We start from the raw sequence: 19,988 nt of genomic DNA, 5'->3' as shown, positions 1-19,988 counted from the left end.
ATCATGGCAGCCTCTTCAGCCAGGTCCCTGTTGAGGCTAGCCATATTCCACCTGGGGAACCCCTGACGTCTCCCTCTGCCTCGAGTGGGCTGTTGGGAATGGGGCGTATTGGAGACCGACATCCGTATGTAGCGGTGGTCGGAGAGGGTCTCCACGTCCTCCAGGACGCGCCAGTCCTCAATGCGTGCAGCAATACTCGAGGTCGCGAGCGTCACGTCCACTATCGAGGCACCATTTCGCCGCACGCATGTGGAAGTGTTGCCCCGGTTTAGGACTTCAAGCCCCATTCCCACCGCCCAATCATAGAGTGTTACCCCTCTTGGGCTGGTTATGGGAGAACCCCACGCAGAGTGTTTGGCGTTAAGGTCTCCCATTAGCATGATCGGTGTCGGCGCCGCACCCTCGACCACTTGCCCCACTCTCTCGAGGAGGCGCTCAAAGGCACGCAGCGGTTCATTGGGGGAGAAATATGCTGCGACAATTACAATATTTCCCCATTTCACCGCTACGTACCCCCTGCCGTTCTCAATCTTCGAGAGAGGTGGGCGATTGCCAGTTTGTGGGATGGTCACCGACACCAGCCCTTCTGTGTCTCCAGCCCAATTAGGGAGGGAGGGGACGCAATAGGGTTCCGATATGACGGCAGCGTCAATGCCCCACTCCGCCAAGTGCTGGACCAAGAGGTCTTGAGCACGAGCGCAGTGGTTGGCATTGGCCTGCAGCACCTCAAGGCGGGGAGCAGGCCGTACCGGCATCAGTGCTCCATGGCGCGGCCCTCCGAGGCCTCGGTCGTTGCCAGGGCCGATTTGCCTCTTATGCGAGGGGGGTTGCAGGCTTTCCCCCCCATGACATGTCCTGGCGGCAGTTTAGCGGCATGGCACACTGCACACCATGGCTCTTTGACCTGGCATTCACCCGTGGTGTGGCCCGTTTTGCCGCAGCGGTGGCACATCGATGATCTGTCCACCGGGGATGGACAGAGGGCCCTAGTGTGGCCCATGCCCATGCAGCGGAAGCATCGCATGGGCAGGGCTTCAAGCCCTTTGACTTTGGCGGCCGACCATCCGACCAGGAGGCGTCCGAGCTCTATGAGAGAGTTGGCAGCCGCCACAGGGCAGGTTAAAATGGCTGCCCCAGTCTGGTCTGGCGCCATACGGATAGCGCCAACCCTAATTTGCCCCGGTGGGCATTTCCCAGCTGCAGCTGCAGCTTCTCTGAGGGCCTCCAGAGTCACTGCCTCATCGAAGCCGGAGACCTTGACTTGTGCCGTTTTATACGGCCGAGATATCTCCGCTTCGTTGCCTATCAATTCCCGGACCTTCTCAGCAAGAGCGTCCGCTGCGGCCCCGCTGTCTGCTCCAGGAACCTCTATTATCCGAGCCCCCGTAGCACTCCTGCGCACCGAAACATGGTCCACCCCAATGGACGGCAGTTTGATGGTGGTGACCTTGGCCATTATCGATTTATAGTCCATATCGGACTCCGGCTTCAGGGTCACCACCACCGCTGCTGACTTCGGTGGGGTGAACGCCTTCCTTGGTGGCGGTTTTGCTGCCGCTTTGGGGGCTTGGGTTGGTTTCCCCTTCCCTTTTCTTTTCCCTTTTTTCTTTCTGGCTACCGTTGTCCACACCTCCGTGCCTCCAGGGTTCGGGGACGCCTCAGTGGGAGGTATTCGGGAGGGGCCTGGCGTTGGCTCACGTGGCCGAGCTTTGGTTTTGGCCTTGGCCTTGGCCCTGGTTTGCGGCACCGGTCCGGGTCTTGCAGGTGGCATGAGGGTTGACCCTGTGTTGCCCTCCCTGCCATCTAGATCCCCAGCTTTTTGTTTTTTTCTGTCAGCCGCCAGTGGCGGGCGCAGAATTGGTTCTGGGGCGAGTATGCCCCTCTTTTCGGCTTCATTCAACCGGGTCGTCACCATTTCTCCTATTTTGAGGAACAGGTTCCTCTCAATGGACACCTCAAGCTCTTTAAGGACGTCCTTGATTTCCGCCATTGTGACTGGTCCTGAGGTGGACGGCCCGGTAGATTTTTCGGCATAGGCCTTCCGAAGAGCCCTCGTCTCCTGCTCCAGCTGCGCCAATTGCTCCCGCATCCTTCTGTTGTCAGCAGTCAGAATTCTGACTGCTGCCGACTCCTCCTGGTGCATTTCTATTTTATCAGCTGCATCTAAGATGTGCTGACAGGCATCCTTCATGGATCGCCACACTGTGCCTTTGAGGTTGCCGGATTTACCGGCTTCCTCCAGTACATTCCCAACAGACGTCCGTACAACGTCAAGTTGTTCGTCAACGATGCTGCTGGCGGGCTTGGGTGGCGATGTCTGTGTGCGCCGACCAGCGTGACGGCCCCTCGTAGCTGTGTTAATTTTGGGGCCTCGCGATCTTAGTGCAGACCCCTCCAGTGCCTTCCGTTTACGGGGAACACTGCCCCCGTCGTTCTTGTCATCCTCCGTCATGATGACCTCCGGAAGGCTATCGTTGTCCTCATCGGATGTCGGTGCGAGGATCAGTGACCCTCGGCTTGTCGACCGTGTCGACAGTTGGGAGGGACTTGCGTCCCTCTGGCGGTAAGTGCCCCCCCCAGATACGGTGGGGCAGCCCACGCCCGAAGGCGTGGGGAGGGATTCTCCGACTCCTTGGGAGTCGGTACCCTCCTGGGGTATGATCGTTTTCTTAGACGCCATATTCATGTGTTTCCTTTTTTTTTAACAGGGTGAGGTCCCTGAACTCCTCCACCTCTTCAGTGGGCGCTTGGGACGGGGCTCCCCCCCCGCCATTCATCCCATCGGCACGCCCGACCTTGGGATTAGGGTTATTTTTTATTGAGGTTTTCTTCCTCGCGACAAACGTCCTCGGCCCCATCAATTTGGGGTAACGAGTTGCCCGGCGCCGAGCCGAAACCTGACGCCGCGCGAGCCACATCCACTCACTGTCTGAGGGCAGACAAGAGGGAGCAACTGGTAGACGGACCTGGACGCAAAAGCGTCTGCCCAGAAGCCGGTTAGGCTATTCAGCCCGTCCATGTGTCAGGACATTTGCCGATGGATAACAAGACCCCTAATAGCGGGGAGTTATTAACCATCGCCCAGGGTGCACCAGCCCAGTGTCTTGTCAGCCCGCCGCTATCACCGGATCAAAGATCAAGCAACAGAAGCAAAGCTTTCAAGGTACTGAGCCAACGTGGAGGTTTCCTGACCGTAGCACCCCAACCTAACCTAACCTAACCTAACCTAACCTAACCTAACCTAACCCAGTCTGCTTCGAGCCGTCGTGGAGTGCAGACGTGCTCCGACGCGCTCCGCGAAATAAATCTGCAAAAAAATAAAAAAATTATTGTGAAAATTAAATAAAATTAAATAAATTTGTGTAGTAAAGTGTTCTGTGTCGCTGCAAGTATACCTGGATACTAAGAACCCTCAAGAACTGAATAGGATTGAGAGGATTTTCCGGATTTGCGGCGAGCCAGACATATAACCTGGACAAACCCTCACGTAAGGTGAGCAAGTGGATTTCTTGGTGTAACAACCCCTAAGTTAGGCCTTCGTGACCATAAGAAACCCATCGTTTCAAGAAAATTTTATTTTTATACTGTTTTAAATAATTGACTCCTACCCCCATCTTTTTAAAAAATTTTATACATTATACTGTATATTCTCAATCTCTTTTACAACTTTTACAAATTTACGTTTTAAATCATGACAAACCCAAGACCAAAGACTGTAACCTTCAGTAAAACCCTCAACTACAATGAGGATGACACCCCCTCACCCACTCATATTCAGAGTGACTCGTCTTTGTCGGATTCCCCCTCAAGGGAACCTGCCGTGGAATGGGCCACCCCCATAACAAGAAGCAAATATATTCAGCACTATCCCAGAACGCCGCTTTTAAGAGAGGAGAATCGACGGAAGATACTGACTGATGACGATAGGGACAGGCTGGGCCGCGGCATCCGAGATCTCCTGGAAGCAGCTATAAACGAGGTCGAAACTGCGCTTAGACTGAAGCGTACGACTAAGGACTCAGTCATACAAAAATTAAGAGAGGCGGATGACCTGGTGTGTGACTTAGCAATCTACCAGGATTTGCAGAATCTCACGCCGGGTCAAAACCCAAGCGTGCGCACACAGACCTCCCCTGCTCCTCAGGAAGAGGAAAAACAAGAAAAACAAGAAAAACAGGAGGACATAACGAAATTCCTGAACATGCTGGTCGTTCGACTCGACGAAAACTCCAGGAGTATAAAGGAGCTTAAGGAGTCAATCGACAACCGAAGCGAAGCAGGAACAGGTACATCCACACATGCTCCAACCTACGCACAGATTGCAGCCACAACGAAGGAATCGCCCGTCACCCTACACTCCGTGATTGTCAACGACAAGAAAGGAGTGGAGACGGGTGACGAGGTGTTGGATAGAATACGGGACATAGCGGGAGAAGGCGGGGAATGGATTCGAATTGAAAAAGTCAGGAAAACCCGGGACCGAAAATTAATACTGAGTTGTAAAACAAAAGAGGGTAAAGAAAAATTAAAAGCAAGAATCAATAACATCGAAAAACTAGAAGTCAAGGACATCGAAAATAAAAACCCCCTCCTCATTTTTAAACATGTAATTAAGTGCAATACCAATAAAGAAATAATAGAAAAAATTGTCGAACAAAATAACAAAATTATTCGAGAATTGGAGGTGGACGAGAAAAATATAATAGTCAAATTTCGCAAAAAGTCCAGGAACCCGCTGTTGGAGCATGTTGTGGCAAGCGTCCCCCCCAGGATGTGGCGTGCCGTGGTCGATGCTGGCTCAGTGCGCATCGATATGCAGCGGATCCATGTGGAGGACTATTCTCCACTGGTCCAATGCTCGATGTGCCTGGGCTACGGCCACGGCAGGCGCCATTGCAGGGAGACAGTCGAGAGGTGCAGCCATTGCGGTGGGGAGCACCAGAGGGCGGCGTGTCAAAGCTGGATGGCGGGAGCCGTCCCATCGTGCCTGAACTGCCGGGCAGACCGAAGCGCGGTAAGTGATAATCACAACGCCTTCAGCTCTGCTTGTCAGGTCAGGCAAAGGTGGGAGGCTCTCGCCAGGTCCAGAATTGCATACGCGTGAGTCTGGGTTTTGTGGTATCTCGGGCGTGCCGCGGCACACCGATTGCCAAGTTGATGAGTGATAGGTCATTAAACTATGCAATAATGACAGGCATGCTGCGACACGTGCGAGAAAACCGGAAAACAGGACTCGGCTCACATAATAATGCACAGGTGGCTCCGCATCAGAAAATAATTTATATTTGCTGACGCGTAAACACATAAAGTGCAATAGTATGTTAAAATAGTATAATTATATATAAGGGATTTTAATTGGGTGATTTAGTATCTAAGTAGTTATAAGTATACATATACCTGTTTTAAAAGCTTTGACTCGATAATTTTTATCCAAATAATGATAATCAATGACGGTAGAATTTTAATAAAAGACGGCTGTAAGATAAATATTTGACAAGTACCCTGTATATATTAAGCCGATGACTAAGTAATTGCAAATCATGCTCATTAATAATAAAAGAGTATAAACGAAGTTGATTAACGAATATTTAGCAGTAACCACAAAATTAGGTAAAATAACAAAGACGTGACAGAATGTGAATACATAGTAATAATTGTTATAAATAGATAAAAAATGACTCAAGTAAGAAAATAATGTTTGTAATTGTTGCAACTAGGAACTAAGATAATTGATAAAAAAAAAAAATATGTTATGTATAAAGTTATATTTTATAAGTATATGACTAATAATTCACTATTGTATTACAAAGAAGCAGACTAAGTGATGTATTAAGTTAAGTTTTAGTTTATCACATATTCTGTAAATAATAGCGTCTTACAATGTCTCTGTACCCTTATAGAGTGTTATTGCAATAAACTCCCCCTGGGTGTGGTGTAACACCCGGGGGAAAACTAAAAAAAAAAAAAAAAAAAAAAAAAAAAAACCTAACCTAACCTAACCTAACCTAACCTAACCTAACCTAACCCACCGCTAACCTAACCCACCGCTAACCTAACCCACCGCTAACCTAACCCACCGCTAACCTAACCCACCGCTAACCTAACCCACCGCTAACCTAACCCACCGCTAACCTAACCCACCGCTAACCTAACCCACCGCTAACCTAACCCACCGCTAACCTAACCCACCGCTAACCTAACCCACCGCTAAGGGTTAGGTTAGCGGTGGGTTAGGTTAGCGGTGGGTTAGGTTAGCGGTGGGTTAGGTTAGGTTAGGTTAGGTTAGGTTAGGTTAGGTTAGGTTAGGTTAGGTTAGGTTAGGTTAGGTTAGGTTAGGTTAGGTTAGGTTAGGTTTTTTTTTTTTTTTTTTTTAAGTTTTCCCCCAGGTGTTACACCACACCCAGGGGGAGTTTATTGCCAGCATCTCTCTGCAAGGATACAGAGACATTTTTAGACAGAGTTGTTTACATTTTGTATGAGAAACTATATCATTAGTTTGTACTTATTTTATAGTCTGCTTCTAAAATCTGTTTAATTATCTTTTACAATTTTTACATCGGTCATATATATTGCAATATTTGTAGTACATACATTGTCATAATTTTTACTTAGTTTTCTATCATATATAACATATTTTACTTCTTAGTTACTTTTTTAAAAATCTTAGTGTCTATTTTGTATAATCCTATCTTAAGGTTTCCTGTCGCTTTATTTATTATTATTACTATTTATTATTCATATATCAAGTTTAACTTCTACTATTTTGTACTTAGTAAGTACTGGCAATAACATCATTTAATCGAAACAATATACTTTTTTGTCAATGAGCATGATTTGCTGTTTTGCTAATGACGACTATTCTAGTTATTCGTCCATATTTATCAACATTATTAAAATTTTCACTGCTTTGGTCAATTATCTAAAATGTCATTATTATAAAACAGTAAAAATATATAACTAATCTAGCTTAAAATGTTGAGGGTATAATTTAAAATATTAATACATTAGATCCTATTTTTAAAACACTTAAGGGTATTTTTAAAAATGCAATTTTAATATCTTGAGGGTATTCCTTAAAACATTAAAATGCATAATTTTTCCTTCTTTAAAACATGAGGGTATCTTTTTTTTTTTTTTTTTTTTTTTTTTTTTTTTTTTTTTTTTTTTTTTTTTTTAAAACATAAATACTTATTGTCACTATAGTTACACTAATTGTTATCTTACAACCAAGTTAAATTTATTTCCTTATGGTTTCTTAATGATTTAACGAGATAAAGTGTGTCTTTCTAAGTCAGCTTTGCATGTTTCCGCGCCAGCGAATATTACATTCACTGATGCGGAGTCACCTATTTAATTGTTGTCACGAAAGCAGAATCCCTATTATTGGTCTCCACAGGCGTGTCGCAACATGCCTAATATTATTGTGCCGTTTAATGAGTGCATTAACATAACAATTGGTGTGCTGCGCCACGCCCGGGAGAACAACAGACCCTTGCTTACGCGTAAGCGATTCTGGATCTGGCGAGAGCCTCCCATCTTTGCCTGACCTGACAGGCAGAGCTAAAAGCGTTATGATCACTCACCGCACTTCTGTCTGCCCGGCAGTTCAGGCACGATGGGACGGCTCCCGCCATCCAGCCCTGACACGCCGCTCGCTGGTGTTCGCCACCACAGTGGCAGCACCGCTCCGTCTTCTCCTTGCAGTGGCGCCTGCCGTGGCCGTAACCCAGGCACATCGAGCATTGGACCAGCGGAGAATAGTCCTCCGCATGGATCCGCTGCATGTCGATGCGCACTGAGCCGGCCTCGACCACTGCTCGCCACATCTTGGGAGGGACGCTTGCCACCACGTGCTCCAACAGCGGGTTTCTGGATCTTTTTCTAAATTTGATTTCTATTTTCTTATCTGCCTCTGTCAGTTCTTTGAGGATCTTGCTGTTCTGGTTTTCTAGTTTTTTGGCTATTTGTTCGTTAGTGTTATTCTTTAAAATATTCTTGAAGATGAGGAGTGGATTTTTGTTATCTATATCTGTTACCTGTAGCTCGTTAATCTTGTTTATTCTTTTCTTCAATTTTTCTCTGCTTTCTTTTGATTTGCAACTTATTATGACTTTTCTATCTTTGGTTTTTCTCACTCTTTCAATTTTGATCCAGTCCCCGCCCTCTCCCGCTACATCTCTGATCTTATCCAAAACCTCGTCACCCGTTACCACTCCCTTCTTGTCATTGACAATTACGGAGTGTAGGGTGACGGGTGCCTCCTTCGGTTTGGCCGCGACCTGCGAATACGTTGGAGCACGTGTGGCTGTCCTTGTGATGTCCTCACTCCGGCTGTCAATCAACTCCCTTATGTCCGATATACTTTTGGAGTTTTCCTCAAGCTTGTTGACAATCGCCGATAACACACTTTCTAATTCCCCTATTTTTGTTTCCTGAGGGACCGGGGAGGTTTGCGTACGAACACAGGGCCGCTGACCTGGCGTGATGTTTTGAAATTCCTGATAAACAGCAAGATCACATACCAGGTCATCAGCTTCCCTCAGTTTGCAAAAAAATCTATTTAAAAATTTTTAAAAAAAATTATTCTTATGTTGTGCTAGTGCTGTGACATAATTGGACACCGGATTCCAAGAAATTGCTGACGCTGAGCCAGAATTGTGAAGATCCGTCCGGATTTGGACCACGTGGCCTGCTGTAAAGCGCCATAAACGCAGGAATTTGCTTCAGCGTCGTGCTGGGAATTCAAACATTGAGCCGAAAATCCAGGTAACGGATTCTATAGAAGGGAATCCGGGATTAATTTTATTGATTCACAACGTCCAGTGGATATTTTATTAGTTGACCAGACTTTACTTTTGTGCTGTCCATTTATATACAAAACTTCGTATAAAATTTTACAACTTTTACAATTTTACATTTTAAACATCATGACGCTCAACCAAATAACGCCCAAGTCGGTGACATTCAACAATGCAATTTTATATAATAACGACGATAACCCCTCGCCAATACATATGCAACTGCAGACCGATTCTTCACCTGAAGTTTCCCCCAATATAACGTCCTCAGAAGAAGAATGGGCTACCCCCCGAACTAGGAGCAAATATTTGCAACACTACCCCAAAACACCCCTACTTAAAGAAGAGAAAAGAAGACCGAAAATGACTGATGACGAGAGGGACGAGTTAGGCGGCCGTATCCGGGATCTCTTAGCAGCGATCAAGGAAGAGGTGGTGACGGCGCAGAGAATAAAAAAGGCGACGAAGGAATCAGTTGTAAGCAAACTGAGGGAAGCTGATGACCTGGTATGTGATCTTGCTGTTTATCAGGAATTTCAAAACATCACGCCAGGTCAGCGGCCCTGTGTTCGTACGCAAACCTCCCCGGTCCCTCAGGAAACAAAAATAGGGGAATTAGAAAGTGTGTTATCGGCGATTGTCAACAAGCTTGAGGAAAACTCCAAAAGTATATCGGACATAAGGGAGTTGATTGACAGCCGGAGTGAGGACATCACAAGGACAGCCACACGTGCTCCAACGTATTCGCAGGTCGCGGCCAAACCGAAGGAGGCACCCGTCACCCTACACTCCGTAATTGTCAATGACAAGAAGGGAGTGGTAACGGGTGACGAGGTTTTGGATAAGATCAGAGATGTAGCGGGAGAGGGCGGGGACTGGATCAAAATTGAAAGAGTGAGAAAAACCAAAGATAGAAAAGTCATAATAAGTTGCAAATCAAAAGAAAGCAGAGAAAAATTGAAGAAAAGAATAAACAAGATTAACGAGCTACAGGTAACAGATATAGATAACAAAAATCCACTCCTCATCTTCAAGAATATTTTAAAGAATAACACTAACGAACAAATAGCCAAAAAACTAGAAAACCAGAACAGCAAGATCCTCAAAGAACTGACAGAGGCAGATAAGAAAATAGAAATCAAATTTAGAAAAAGATCCAGAAACCCGCTGTTGGAGCACGTGGTGGCAAGCGTCCCTCCCAAGATGTGGCGAGCAGTGGTCGAGGCCGGCTCAGTGCGCATCGACATGCAGCGGATCCATGCGGAGGACTATTCTCCGCTGGTCCAATGCTCGATGTGCCTGGGTTACGGCCACGGCAGGCGCCACTGCAAGGAGAAGACGGAGCGGTGCTGCCACTGTGGTGGCGAACACCAGCGAGCGGCGTGTCAGGGCTGGATGGCGGGAGCCGTCCCATCGTGCCTGAACTGCCGGGCAGACAGAAGTGCGGTGAGTGATCATAACGCTTTTAGCTCTGCCTGTCAGGTCAGGCAAAGATGGGAGGCTCTCGCCAGATCCAGAATCGCTTACGCGTAAGCAAGGGTCTGTTGTTCTCCCGGGCGTGGCGCAGCACACCAATTGTTATGTTAATGCACTCATTAAACGGCACAATAATATTAGGCATGTTGCGACACGCCTGTGGAGACCAATAATAGGGATTCTGCTTTCGTGACAACAATTAAATAGGTGACTCCGCATCAGTGAATGTAATATTCGCTGGCGCGGAAACATGCAAAGCTGACTTAGAAAGACACACTTTATCTCGTTAAATCATTAAGAAACCATAAGGAAATAAATTTAACTTGGTTGTAAGATAACAATTAGTGTAACTATAGTGACAATAAGTATTTATGTTTTAAAAAAAAAAAAAAAAAAAAAAAAAAAAGATACCCTCATGTTTTAAAGAAGGAAAAATTATGCATTTTAATGTTTTAAGGAATACCCTCAAGATATTAAAATTGCATTTTTAAAAATACCCTTAAGTGTTTTAAAAATAGGATCTAATGTATTAATATTTTAAATTATACCCTCAACATTTTAAGCTAGATTAGTTATATATTTTTACTGTTTTATAATAATGACATTTTAGATAATTGACCAAAGCAGTGAAAATTTTAATAATGTTGATAAATATGGACGAATAACTAGAATAGTCGTCATTAGCAAAACAGCAAATCATGCTCATTGACAAAAAAGTATATTGTTTCGATTAAATGATGTTATTGCCAGTACTTACTAAGTACAAAATAGTAGAAGTTAAACTTGATATATGAATATAAATAGTAATAATAATAAATAAAGCGACAGGAAACCTTAAGATAGGATTATACAAAATAGACACTAAGATTTTTAAAAAAGTAACTAAGAAGTAAAATATGTTATATATGATAGAAAACTAAGTAAAAATTATGACAATGTATGTACTACAAATATTGCAATATATATGACCGATGTAAAAATTGTAAAAGATAATTAAACAGATTTTAGAAGCAGACTATAAAATAAGTACAAACTAATGATATAGTTTCTCATACAAAATGTAAACAACTCTGTCTAAAAATGTCTCTGTATCCTTGCAGAGAGATGCTGGCAATAAACTCCCCCTGGGTGTGGTGTAACACCTGGGGGAAAACTTAAAAAAAAAAAAAAAAAAAACCTAACCTAACCTAACCTAACCTAACCTAACCTAACCTAACCTAACCTAACCTAACCTAACCTAACCTAACCTAACCTAACCTAACCCACCGCTAACCTAACCCACCGCTAACCTAACCCACCGCTAACCTAACCCACCGCTAACCTAACCCACCGCTAACCTAACCCACCGCTAACCTAACCCACCGCTAACCTAACCCACCGCTAACCTAACCCACCGCTAACCTAACCCACCGCTAACCTAACCCACCGCTAACCTAACCCACCGCTAACCTAACCCACCGCTAACCTAACCCACCGCTAACCTAACCCACCGCTAACCTAACCCACCGCTAACCTAACCCACCGCTAACCTAACCCACCGCTAACCTAACCCACCGCTAACCTAACCCACCCTCCCGCGTGAATTTGATTCTTTAGTTTATCTTGAGCGTGAAACCTCACCGCGAGTTATTTTGGATGTGGTGCCATCTAGTAGTGAATAATCTGATACTTTATGTTTTTATTTCTTCGTTGCGGATTTGGTTTTTCTCCCAATGTTTTTCTTGGTGGAATTTATTAGTTTTCGGTATAGATGACGTTTCTGTTCCAAATCTGCAGTTATTCATTTTCTTTTCTGTCTGTTAGAACACTCATCACACAATATCCACTGGACCGATTTACTTGAAATTTATTATGAAAGAGCCTTACTTACCGGGTCGACAGAGACATATGCACCTAATGCAGTACCGTGATGATTCAGCAAAATTGTGGCATAAATAGAAATTTTTACTAAAAATCGGTTGTCTGTAAATCGGTTTTCTGACGATAGTTGAACGTGACACGTCTTAAGAAAATACTGATTAATCCGGTCAATTTATCAGTAATCTAGGTAATCAGAGCCTACATATGTATACTAATATTATAAAGCTGAAGAGTCTGTTTGTTTGTTTGAACGCGCTAATCTCAGGAACTACTGGTTCGAATTGAAAAATTATTTTTGTGTTGAATAGATCATTTATCGAGGAAGGTTATAGGCTATAAAATATAACGCTGCAACTATTAGGAGCGAAGAAATAATGAAAAATGTGTAAATAAACGGGGATAAATATTCTTCCTTGAGGGCTTCCGTTGCGTGCGCTGCGAAAACGGTTCAAGATACCAAAAATATATGTTTGAAAGAATTATTCCTCTTGAAATAATCTAATCTAAATCTGTGCCGTGTGGTTCCCGGCACCAATACAATAAAGAATAGGACCACTCCATCTCTTTCCCATGGATGTCGTAAAAGGCGACTAAGGGATAGGCTTACAAACTTGGGATTCTTTTTTAGGCGATGGGCCAGCAACCTGTCACTAGTTGAATCTCAATTCTATCATTAAGCCAAATAGCTGAACGTGGCCATTTAGTCTTTCAAGACTGTTGGCTCTGTCTACCCCGCAAGGGATATAGACGTGACCATATGTATGTATGTATGTATGTAAATAATCTAAAAAAATATCCGCGACAGTATATGTCTATCTTTTAAAATAAACTCACTAGAACCGTTTTATGGTAATCAAATTTGGTCGAAATTAATGCATTATTTGTTAAGAGTTGTATTAACGTAACAATATTAATCTTTATCCAAATTAATGTGTTGTTGATTAAGAATACTTAATTATGAACAAAATTGTCTTTTACATCACTTAATTTCAATGAAGATCTTAGAAGATATTACAATTTAAAAATGACACCGATATAGAATTCACCCGCGCCGCATTATATGCAAAACATGACGCTGCAAGGAAGAGAGACGTGGCTTGCGAAGTACCATGCCGCGCGGGTCAGATATTTTATATTTTCCGTTAAATTCTTTGGTAGGTGGCGGTAAAATCCCGCGGGCTAAACGGCCTTTCCTCAATAGATGGCGCTTTTATAAATATGGGTTTCAGGAATTATCATAATTATTAATATTAATGTTTAATGATGAACTAATGTATAAGTTTGTCACTTGAAAAAAAGGGGAAATAAGTCGGGATAAATAAACTTGTGATACTTGAAATCAAGAAATCTGTATTATCGCACTGTATTTAACACTATTTGTACTTATTTATTATTAAATACTATCTTCCGCCTGCGACTGCGTCCGCGCGGATGTCGGTCTTCGCGTGGATGGTTTATTTCTTCATTTTGAGTAACTCTGACAATGACATCTTATAAATATCTATTGGACCCAAATACGGCTAGGCCTATAATAATTAAGGAGATCCCTGTATTGAGCTACTGCTGTTGAGCTCGCGTTCTTGTAGTAAGTATGTTTTTCATAGTAATTCCGACCTTGATAAGTAGCATGTAGCAGTAAATTGACAGTGACGAAAAGTTTGCAAAAATAAAAAAAGTGATCGTGACATTGCGGCAGAAAGTTGATTGATAGCTTCAGCAAACACAACATTGTTAGTGAGCTCGTCCGGAATATGAACATGAAGATTTCTTGGACTGCTCACACGGGAAAGAGCTACGTAAAGTTGCCCGTGTGAAAAACAACTCGCGGTGAGATCTACGCCTGCAACTCCTAGGGTCTGACCTTGAGCCTTATTTATTGTCATGGCGTAACACAGAGCTACAGGAAACTGTATTCTCTTAAATTGAAATGGAACATTGTTGGGAATCATTGGTATTCGAGGGATTAAAACACTTTCCCCGGCAATTACGTTAGGTTGTAAATTAACGACCTTCAATCGAGTGCCGTTACAAAGTTTCGGAGGACTAAAATAACGAAGAAGGAATAATAGGAACCCCGATTTTTAAGTTATTTATATGTGAAGGAACTCCAGAAACATTTAACGAATTAAAAAATTCTATGGGGTAATTAGTGGACTCTTCTTGATCCATCATTCTATTAATGAAGATATTCTCTCGACTTTCTCCTTAAATATGTGTCAGTATTTCATTAAGTATTTCATTATTTATTGCAGATTATGATTGCAGAAGAACGACAGCCCGCGTGTGCCGCAAACGGTTCAAGCGAAAGCCGACTTTCGGTGCTACAGGTTACGGCGCTTAATCCACTGCGGCTAACGAAACGTGTGTTCGCGGTTCTACAGAGCAACGTCTATGGATTAAACTGAAAAATTAAGATTTTTTTTTTTCTACGTATTTTTCCAGGATAAAAAGTATCCTATTTTATGCCCAAGATAATAAGGTATAATTATACCAAGTTTAATCGAAATCGAACCGTTAGTTTTCACGTGATGCCTGAACATACAGGCAGACATTATGTTTAGTGACAAACGTCGTGCTGCAGCTTCACTGATGAAGCAAAATTGTGATCCCTGATCAATTAATGCCCTTGAAATATATTTTTCTCCAGTGCTAGACTTTGTATGTACCAAAGCAGTTGGCAATAAAGTTTCGTATGGATGTATAATATGTGGCCGTGCTACATGAGTTGTAAATAAACGAGCATCTCTTAACTTAGGTTTACAATAACTGTCTCGATGTCTGGACTGTGCATCATGCAAAAGAGAATGATGACGATTGTAACATATTTGGCAATTTTCATATTTTTTACATTTATTTGACATTTATTGATTCCTACCTAAACAATTTAAACATAGCTTGTTCTGAATTACAAACTTATACCTATCTTCTAATGAGAATTTATGAAACTTTTTACAAAAGCATAATTTATGAATATCAGTGCAATATTCACATTGAAGTTTTGATGATAGTTTTGTGGCTATCATGGATTTAAATTCATATGAAGGTAAATTTGTGGACTGATGTTTTAAAACAGTTTGTTCTATCGTTTCTAAGGCTCGAAAACGATTTTCAATGAAAGATTTGAGTTGTAAAATAGAAGGCATTACATTTGGATCTGAACTGTATGAACTTAACTCTTAACTCTTAACCTTTCTAGTTTCTAAATCAAGCTTCTCAGCAACTATGTGAATGATTATAACATCCCATGTATCTATGTCTACACCTAAATTGCGAAGCGCACTTAAACAATCAATGCTTGTGTCCAAAAGAACTTTTAACGAATCACCCGATTCTTTATTGATCGATTTCTGACCTAATAATCTCTTTAATATACAGTTGATAAGATATTTTTTATTATTATATCTTTGTTCAAGTTGTTCCCAACATCGATCATAATTTGCATCAGTAATAGGAATATTTCTTATCAACTGTTCTGCTTCCCCAGTAAGATGAGCTTTAAGATAGTGTAATTTTTTAATTTTGTCTAATTTATAATTATTGTGAATGAGAGAAACGAACATGTTACGGAACGTCGTCCATTCTAAATAGTTTCCTGAAAAGGTAGGTATTGAAACTTTGGGTAATTTGACATTTGATACCGAAGTATTTACGTGGCTGTATTGTGATGTGGAATTTAAAGGGTTAAATTTCTTTAAATATGTTTGCATAAGCGTCTTACACTCTACATAGCTCTCTTCTACTTCATCATACATACAGTCAAGTACATATGATGTGTTCTCTAATTCCGTTAATGATAAATTGTACAACTTGTTATCGTTTTCCCTGAATAGTGTCGAATCTCGCTCTAGGTTCTCTAATCTAATTTGTATATATTCAGAGGAGAGTTTGTCCTTTGGATATAATATTAAATTTTATATAGGCTTTATCTATTGAACACTTTTTCTGTAAATTAAGTATAGATTCCATTATAACAAATAATAACTAAATAAGTACGTGTAATAACAGAATGAAGAACTAAACACTAAGCGAGGTAGATGAAGCCCACCTTGGCTGATGCCGCAACTTCTTAGTGTAACCTCTCCGCTGAACTGGTGTGCCGCCCTGCGAATCTTAACTTGCAGTTGAAGCCCTTTTACGATGGTAAAATATGCGAAAAGCAGTACCTTTTGCACATTTGTTGTGTGTTCTACTTCCAAAGCAAAAATGTACAAAATTATTTACAATTATGTACACCAAGGAGGACAAGGGGTTAAACATAGAAAAATATAACTCTAAGAACTTTCGGAATACACAGAGGATATGTATTTTTTTCAAAAGATTTCAAAGGACTGGAATGTATGTGGCTCGAATAGGACCAATGTTTAATGATGAACTAATGTATAGTTTGTCACTTGAAAAAAAAGGGGAAATAAGTCGGGATAAATAAACTTGTGATACTTGAAATCAAGAAATCTGTATTATCGCACTGTATTTAACACTATTTGTACTTATTTATTATTAAATATAAAAACATGCACTCGTGAACTATTGTGTTGTATTACAATTTTGAATTATTTTCATTAGGTTCCATTATGAAACAAAACTTATTCAATTTCTGGCCAGTGACATTTAAGGAGGTTTAGTATTAAATTTTATAAACATTCTGAACAATTAATTACGCGAAAGTACGGCAAAAACAAGTAGAACAGACGATATATAGTTATAAGTTCGAATCCTGGTCACTGACTACGCGAATTAGTTAGAGCGGGACCTTTAGCATGACGAATCTTTCTCATAAACTCATCCTCCTTTTTTGCGATGCTGCAACCATGAATGTAGTTTTAAAAAGGTTCTTCGGAAGGAGTAATACTCTTTCTGCTTATCCCTATTGGATAATTGGAATTTATATGGATATCAGTGTATTATGATAAGCGTTATTACCTATCTATTTTTTTAACTATCTGACATACCAATAAAATATTAATGACCTTATAAGCATCGGAAAACTTAAATTGCTTATGTATTTAACAACAGGTCTGGAAAAGATTTGATTGGGTGTTTTATAATTTTGAATAAAAAAAAACAGTACGTCGAAAATCAATTTGTACAAAAATACATTTATGATAACACCTTGTACAGCATACATACATACATATGGACACGTCCATATCCCTTGCGGGGTAGACAGAGCTTGAAAAGACTGAATTACCACGTTCAGCCACTTGGCTTAATGATAGAATTGAGATTCAAATAGTGATAGGTTGCTTGCCCATCGCCTAAAAAAGAATCCCAAGTTTGTAAGCCTATCCCTTAGTCGCCTTTTACGACATCCATGGGAAAGAGATGGAGAGGTCCTATTCTTTTTCACACGGCATACATAAAACATGTTAAGTGTGGCAACAGCTTTTAGTATAATCTTTATTTAAAGGAAATTTTTAGTTTACTGTTTGAAATGCAATGCGATACCACAACCCCTCAAAATGGCAAAAAGGGCGACGGGTGGGATGCAGTGTCTGAGCTGACCCCGGGCCCCGGCCGGCCCCGCTCGAGCGAGGAGCCGGGGCCGTCGCACGAAGATTTCCGCTGCGGAAACAAACGCCGCGCGGCCATGTGTGTGTGTGTGCCACAGAACTGTGGTTACGCTGTATTTTTGTTTAAACCGGATCGTGTATGATTGTGAGAGAAATATTTTGATAATATTGTTTTGGCGTTGAAGGTCTCCATTAGGTATCGGCCGCCACCTGCGCACACACGGCCATGTGCGCGGTGACACACTCTCGACGGTTGCCGCACACGGTCGCAAGAGGGCGCTCTCAGCCGGGGTACTCAGGCTGCGGCCGCATCATGGCTGTTTGCACTCATTACCAGACCGGAAAGTGACAAATTGTAAATACATACGTGCATATATGTAGTTACCTTATTATCCCTTGCGAGGTACACAGAGCCGACAGTCTTATTAAGACTAAAAGGCCACGTTCTTCGGCACGGCTTCGGAGTGAAACCCCAACGTGACGTATTTCTTAAAAATTATTTCTTTATACGATACAAAGGTACAGTAATGTTGAGTTCTTTTATTATTTCTTACTATTTAAAGGAAATATAAATTGTATAAGAGGACCTGTACAAAGTTGTGTAGTCACAACACATCATGGAATCGAACCAGGAACGCCAAAGTGCTAAGCAAATATGCTAATCACTAAACTAACAAATTCACGCGGATGGCGTCGAAATGACAATGTGGGAAATGGATTGTTTATGTCTGTTACCGCAAATCTCCGGCACTTATAATCCGATTTGAAAAATTCTTCTTGCATTGCAAAAAAGAAGTGTCCGATTGTCTGAGAAGGGATGACGCATTTTTCTTCGTAAGTGACTAGTAGAAAACAGTCAGCAGCGCATTATTAATAGCTGAAAGAGACAAAGATATGTTAAGCGGTAATCGCGTAAATATGAAAAATGATCAAAATAAATTAAATTCGACTTCAAACAACACTAAAAATTGAACTAACAAGACGTCTACCTAGGCGATAAGTAGGTTGGTACCTAATCTACTACGTCGCTTTTTGGTGTAGCTACATTTATCTGCAACAGTTTTCTATTTACAATAAAACAGTTTAACTTTAAAAGTTTTTTTCATTATTAGTTTATTTTTCTGAGAGGCACAAACGTACCTAACCCGCGACATCTTCCCATAGTTATCGGCGGACAAAAGTAATTAAGAGCTAGCTTTGAAACGCGATGTAAATACATATGTGTTTGGATCGCGATAACTTTTGAACTGTTGGTCTGATTTTGATAAAATTTTAAATGTGTATAGGATCTGTCAATAGTTTCGTCGTCGTTTGTCAATATCGGTTAAGTATTTTTGAGATACTTACATGTTTCGCGAGCTCTGCGTGTCAGTGGTCTCCTATTCCCAGCGCTATGACACGTAATCCCTGGGAAAGAGATGCAGTAATCCTACTCTAAAGTGCGGGACCATTGTAGCACTGACTTGTTATTATAGTTATCTCTTATAGTTAAAGTCTTAGGAAAAATCGGCGTCGATTCCCTTTTACAAACAATAATAATCACGAGATATATTTCGTTTTACGTGGGACGTTTGGCGCGGACTAGCTAGACTGGGTTATAAAGATATATCACGCATTTGTGCGTTACGGGGCAGACTAATCAAATATTTGAAACAAGTTTAGGAAGGTCGGATCCTTATGTTAGGTACTTAGCGTTTTCAATTTTTAAAAAGCATGCGTAACTTAAGTTCATCAAATAATCTTGGTCTTAGGACACCGATAAATGTTACCTTAATTTTATCAGAACTCTTTCACAGCTAAAACGGTGCGCCTGATGGAACCAATGATGAATGAATGATGCACAGTCTCCGTCCGGATTTAAAAACAAGCTAAAGGATTACTAAGAGAACCAAAAGTGTGAGAATTAAACCCTCAGGAAAAAAACACTAGTTGAACATGACTATATGAGAAAATAATATATATAAATAATCTGAACGCCACCAGTGCATTAAATTGTAAAATCGGACAAAAGTCATTGAAGTTTCGTTAAAAAATAAAGTTGAAGACGTTGTTTTTGACGTTGATTTTGTAATAAACTAAATGGATGAAGCGACACTAAAATCGATGTTATTTTGCTAACAAAAAAGCAAATGATTAGGCGTGAAGCAGGTACTCGTAGTCATAGGGTGCGCGTGCGCCGGCCGACAGTGTGCCCGCAGACGGCGCGTGAGCAAGCCGTCCGCGCGCGTGACGATGACGAGTCGCCGCAAGCTTTCGTTCCTAGGGTTCGCTCCGCAGGTCAGTTCACGCCTTCTCATATATTCATTTATATAATATGCCATTTATATAAAAGCATTAAATGTTG

The 19,988-nt window shown here is 41.8% G+C and overlaps 2 protein-coding genes across 3 annotated transcripts in view; one reads left to right on the top strand and one right to left on the bottom strand.

Moving 5' to 3' along the window:
- Positions 1-754: 754 nt before the first annotated feature.
- Positions 755-2,680, bottom strand: LOC132903991 (uncharacterized). Its single transcript, XM_060953840.1, has one exon. It carries the CDS (start codon positions 2,678-2,680, stop codon positions 755-757), a length of 1,926 nt encoding a protein of 641 aa, XP_060809823.1.
- A 17,111-nt stretch (positions 2,681-19,791) lies between these two features.
- Positions 19,792-19,988, top strand: part of LOC106129538 (anion exchange protein 2) — a 42,501-nt gene continuing 42,304 nt past the window's right edge. Inside the window, exon 1 of one of the 2 annotated variants that reach the window (XM_013328132.2) lies at positions 19,792-19,921. In XM_013328132.2, coding sequence (XP_013183586.1) covers positions 19,877-19,921 — 45 coding nt within the window. In that variant the 5' untranslated portion in view covers positions 19,792-19,876. The remainder of the gene's footprint in view (positions 19,922-19,988) is intronic. The other variant, XM_013328133.2, reaches the window with a different exon arrangement.

Source organism: Amyelois transitella, chromosome Z (genome assembly GCF_032362555.1).
Source record: "Amyelois transitella isolate CPQ chromosome Z, ilAmyTran1.1, whole genome shotgun sequence".
Classification (NCBI taxonomy): Eukaryota; Metazoa; Arthropoda; class Insecta; order Lepidoptera; family Pyralidae; genus Amyelois; species Amyelois transitella.
The sequence above is the reverse complement of the archived record's forward strand: the minus strand, read 5'-3'. Positions and strand labels throughout refer to the sequence as shown.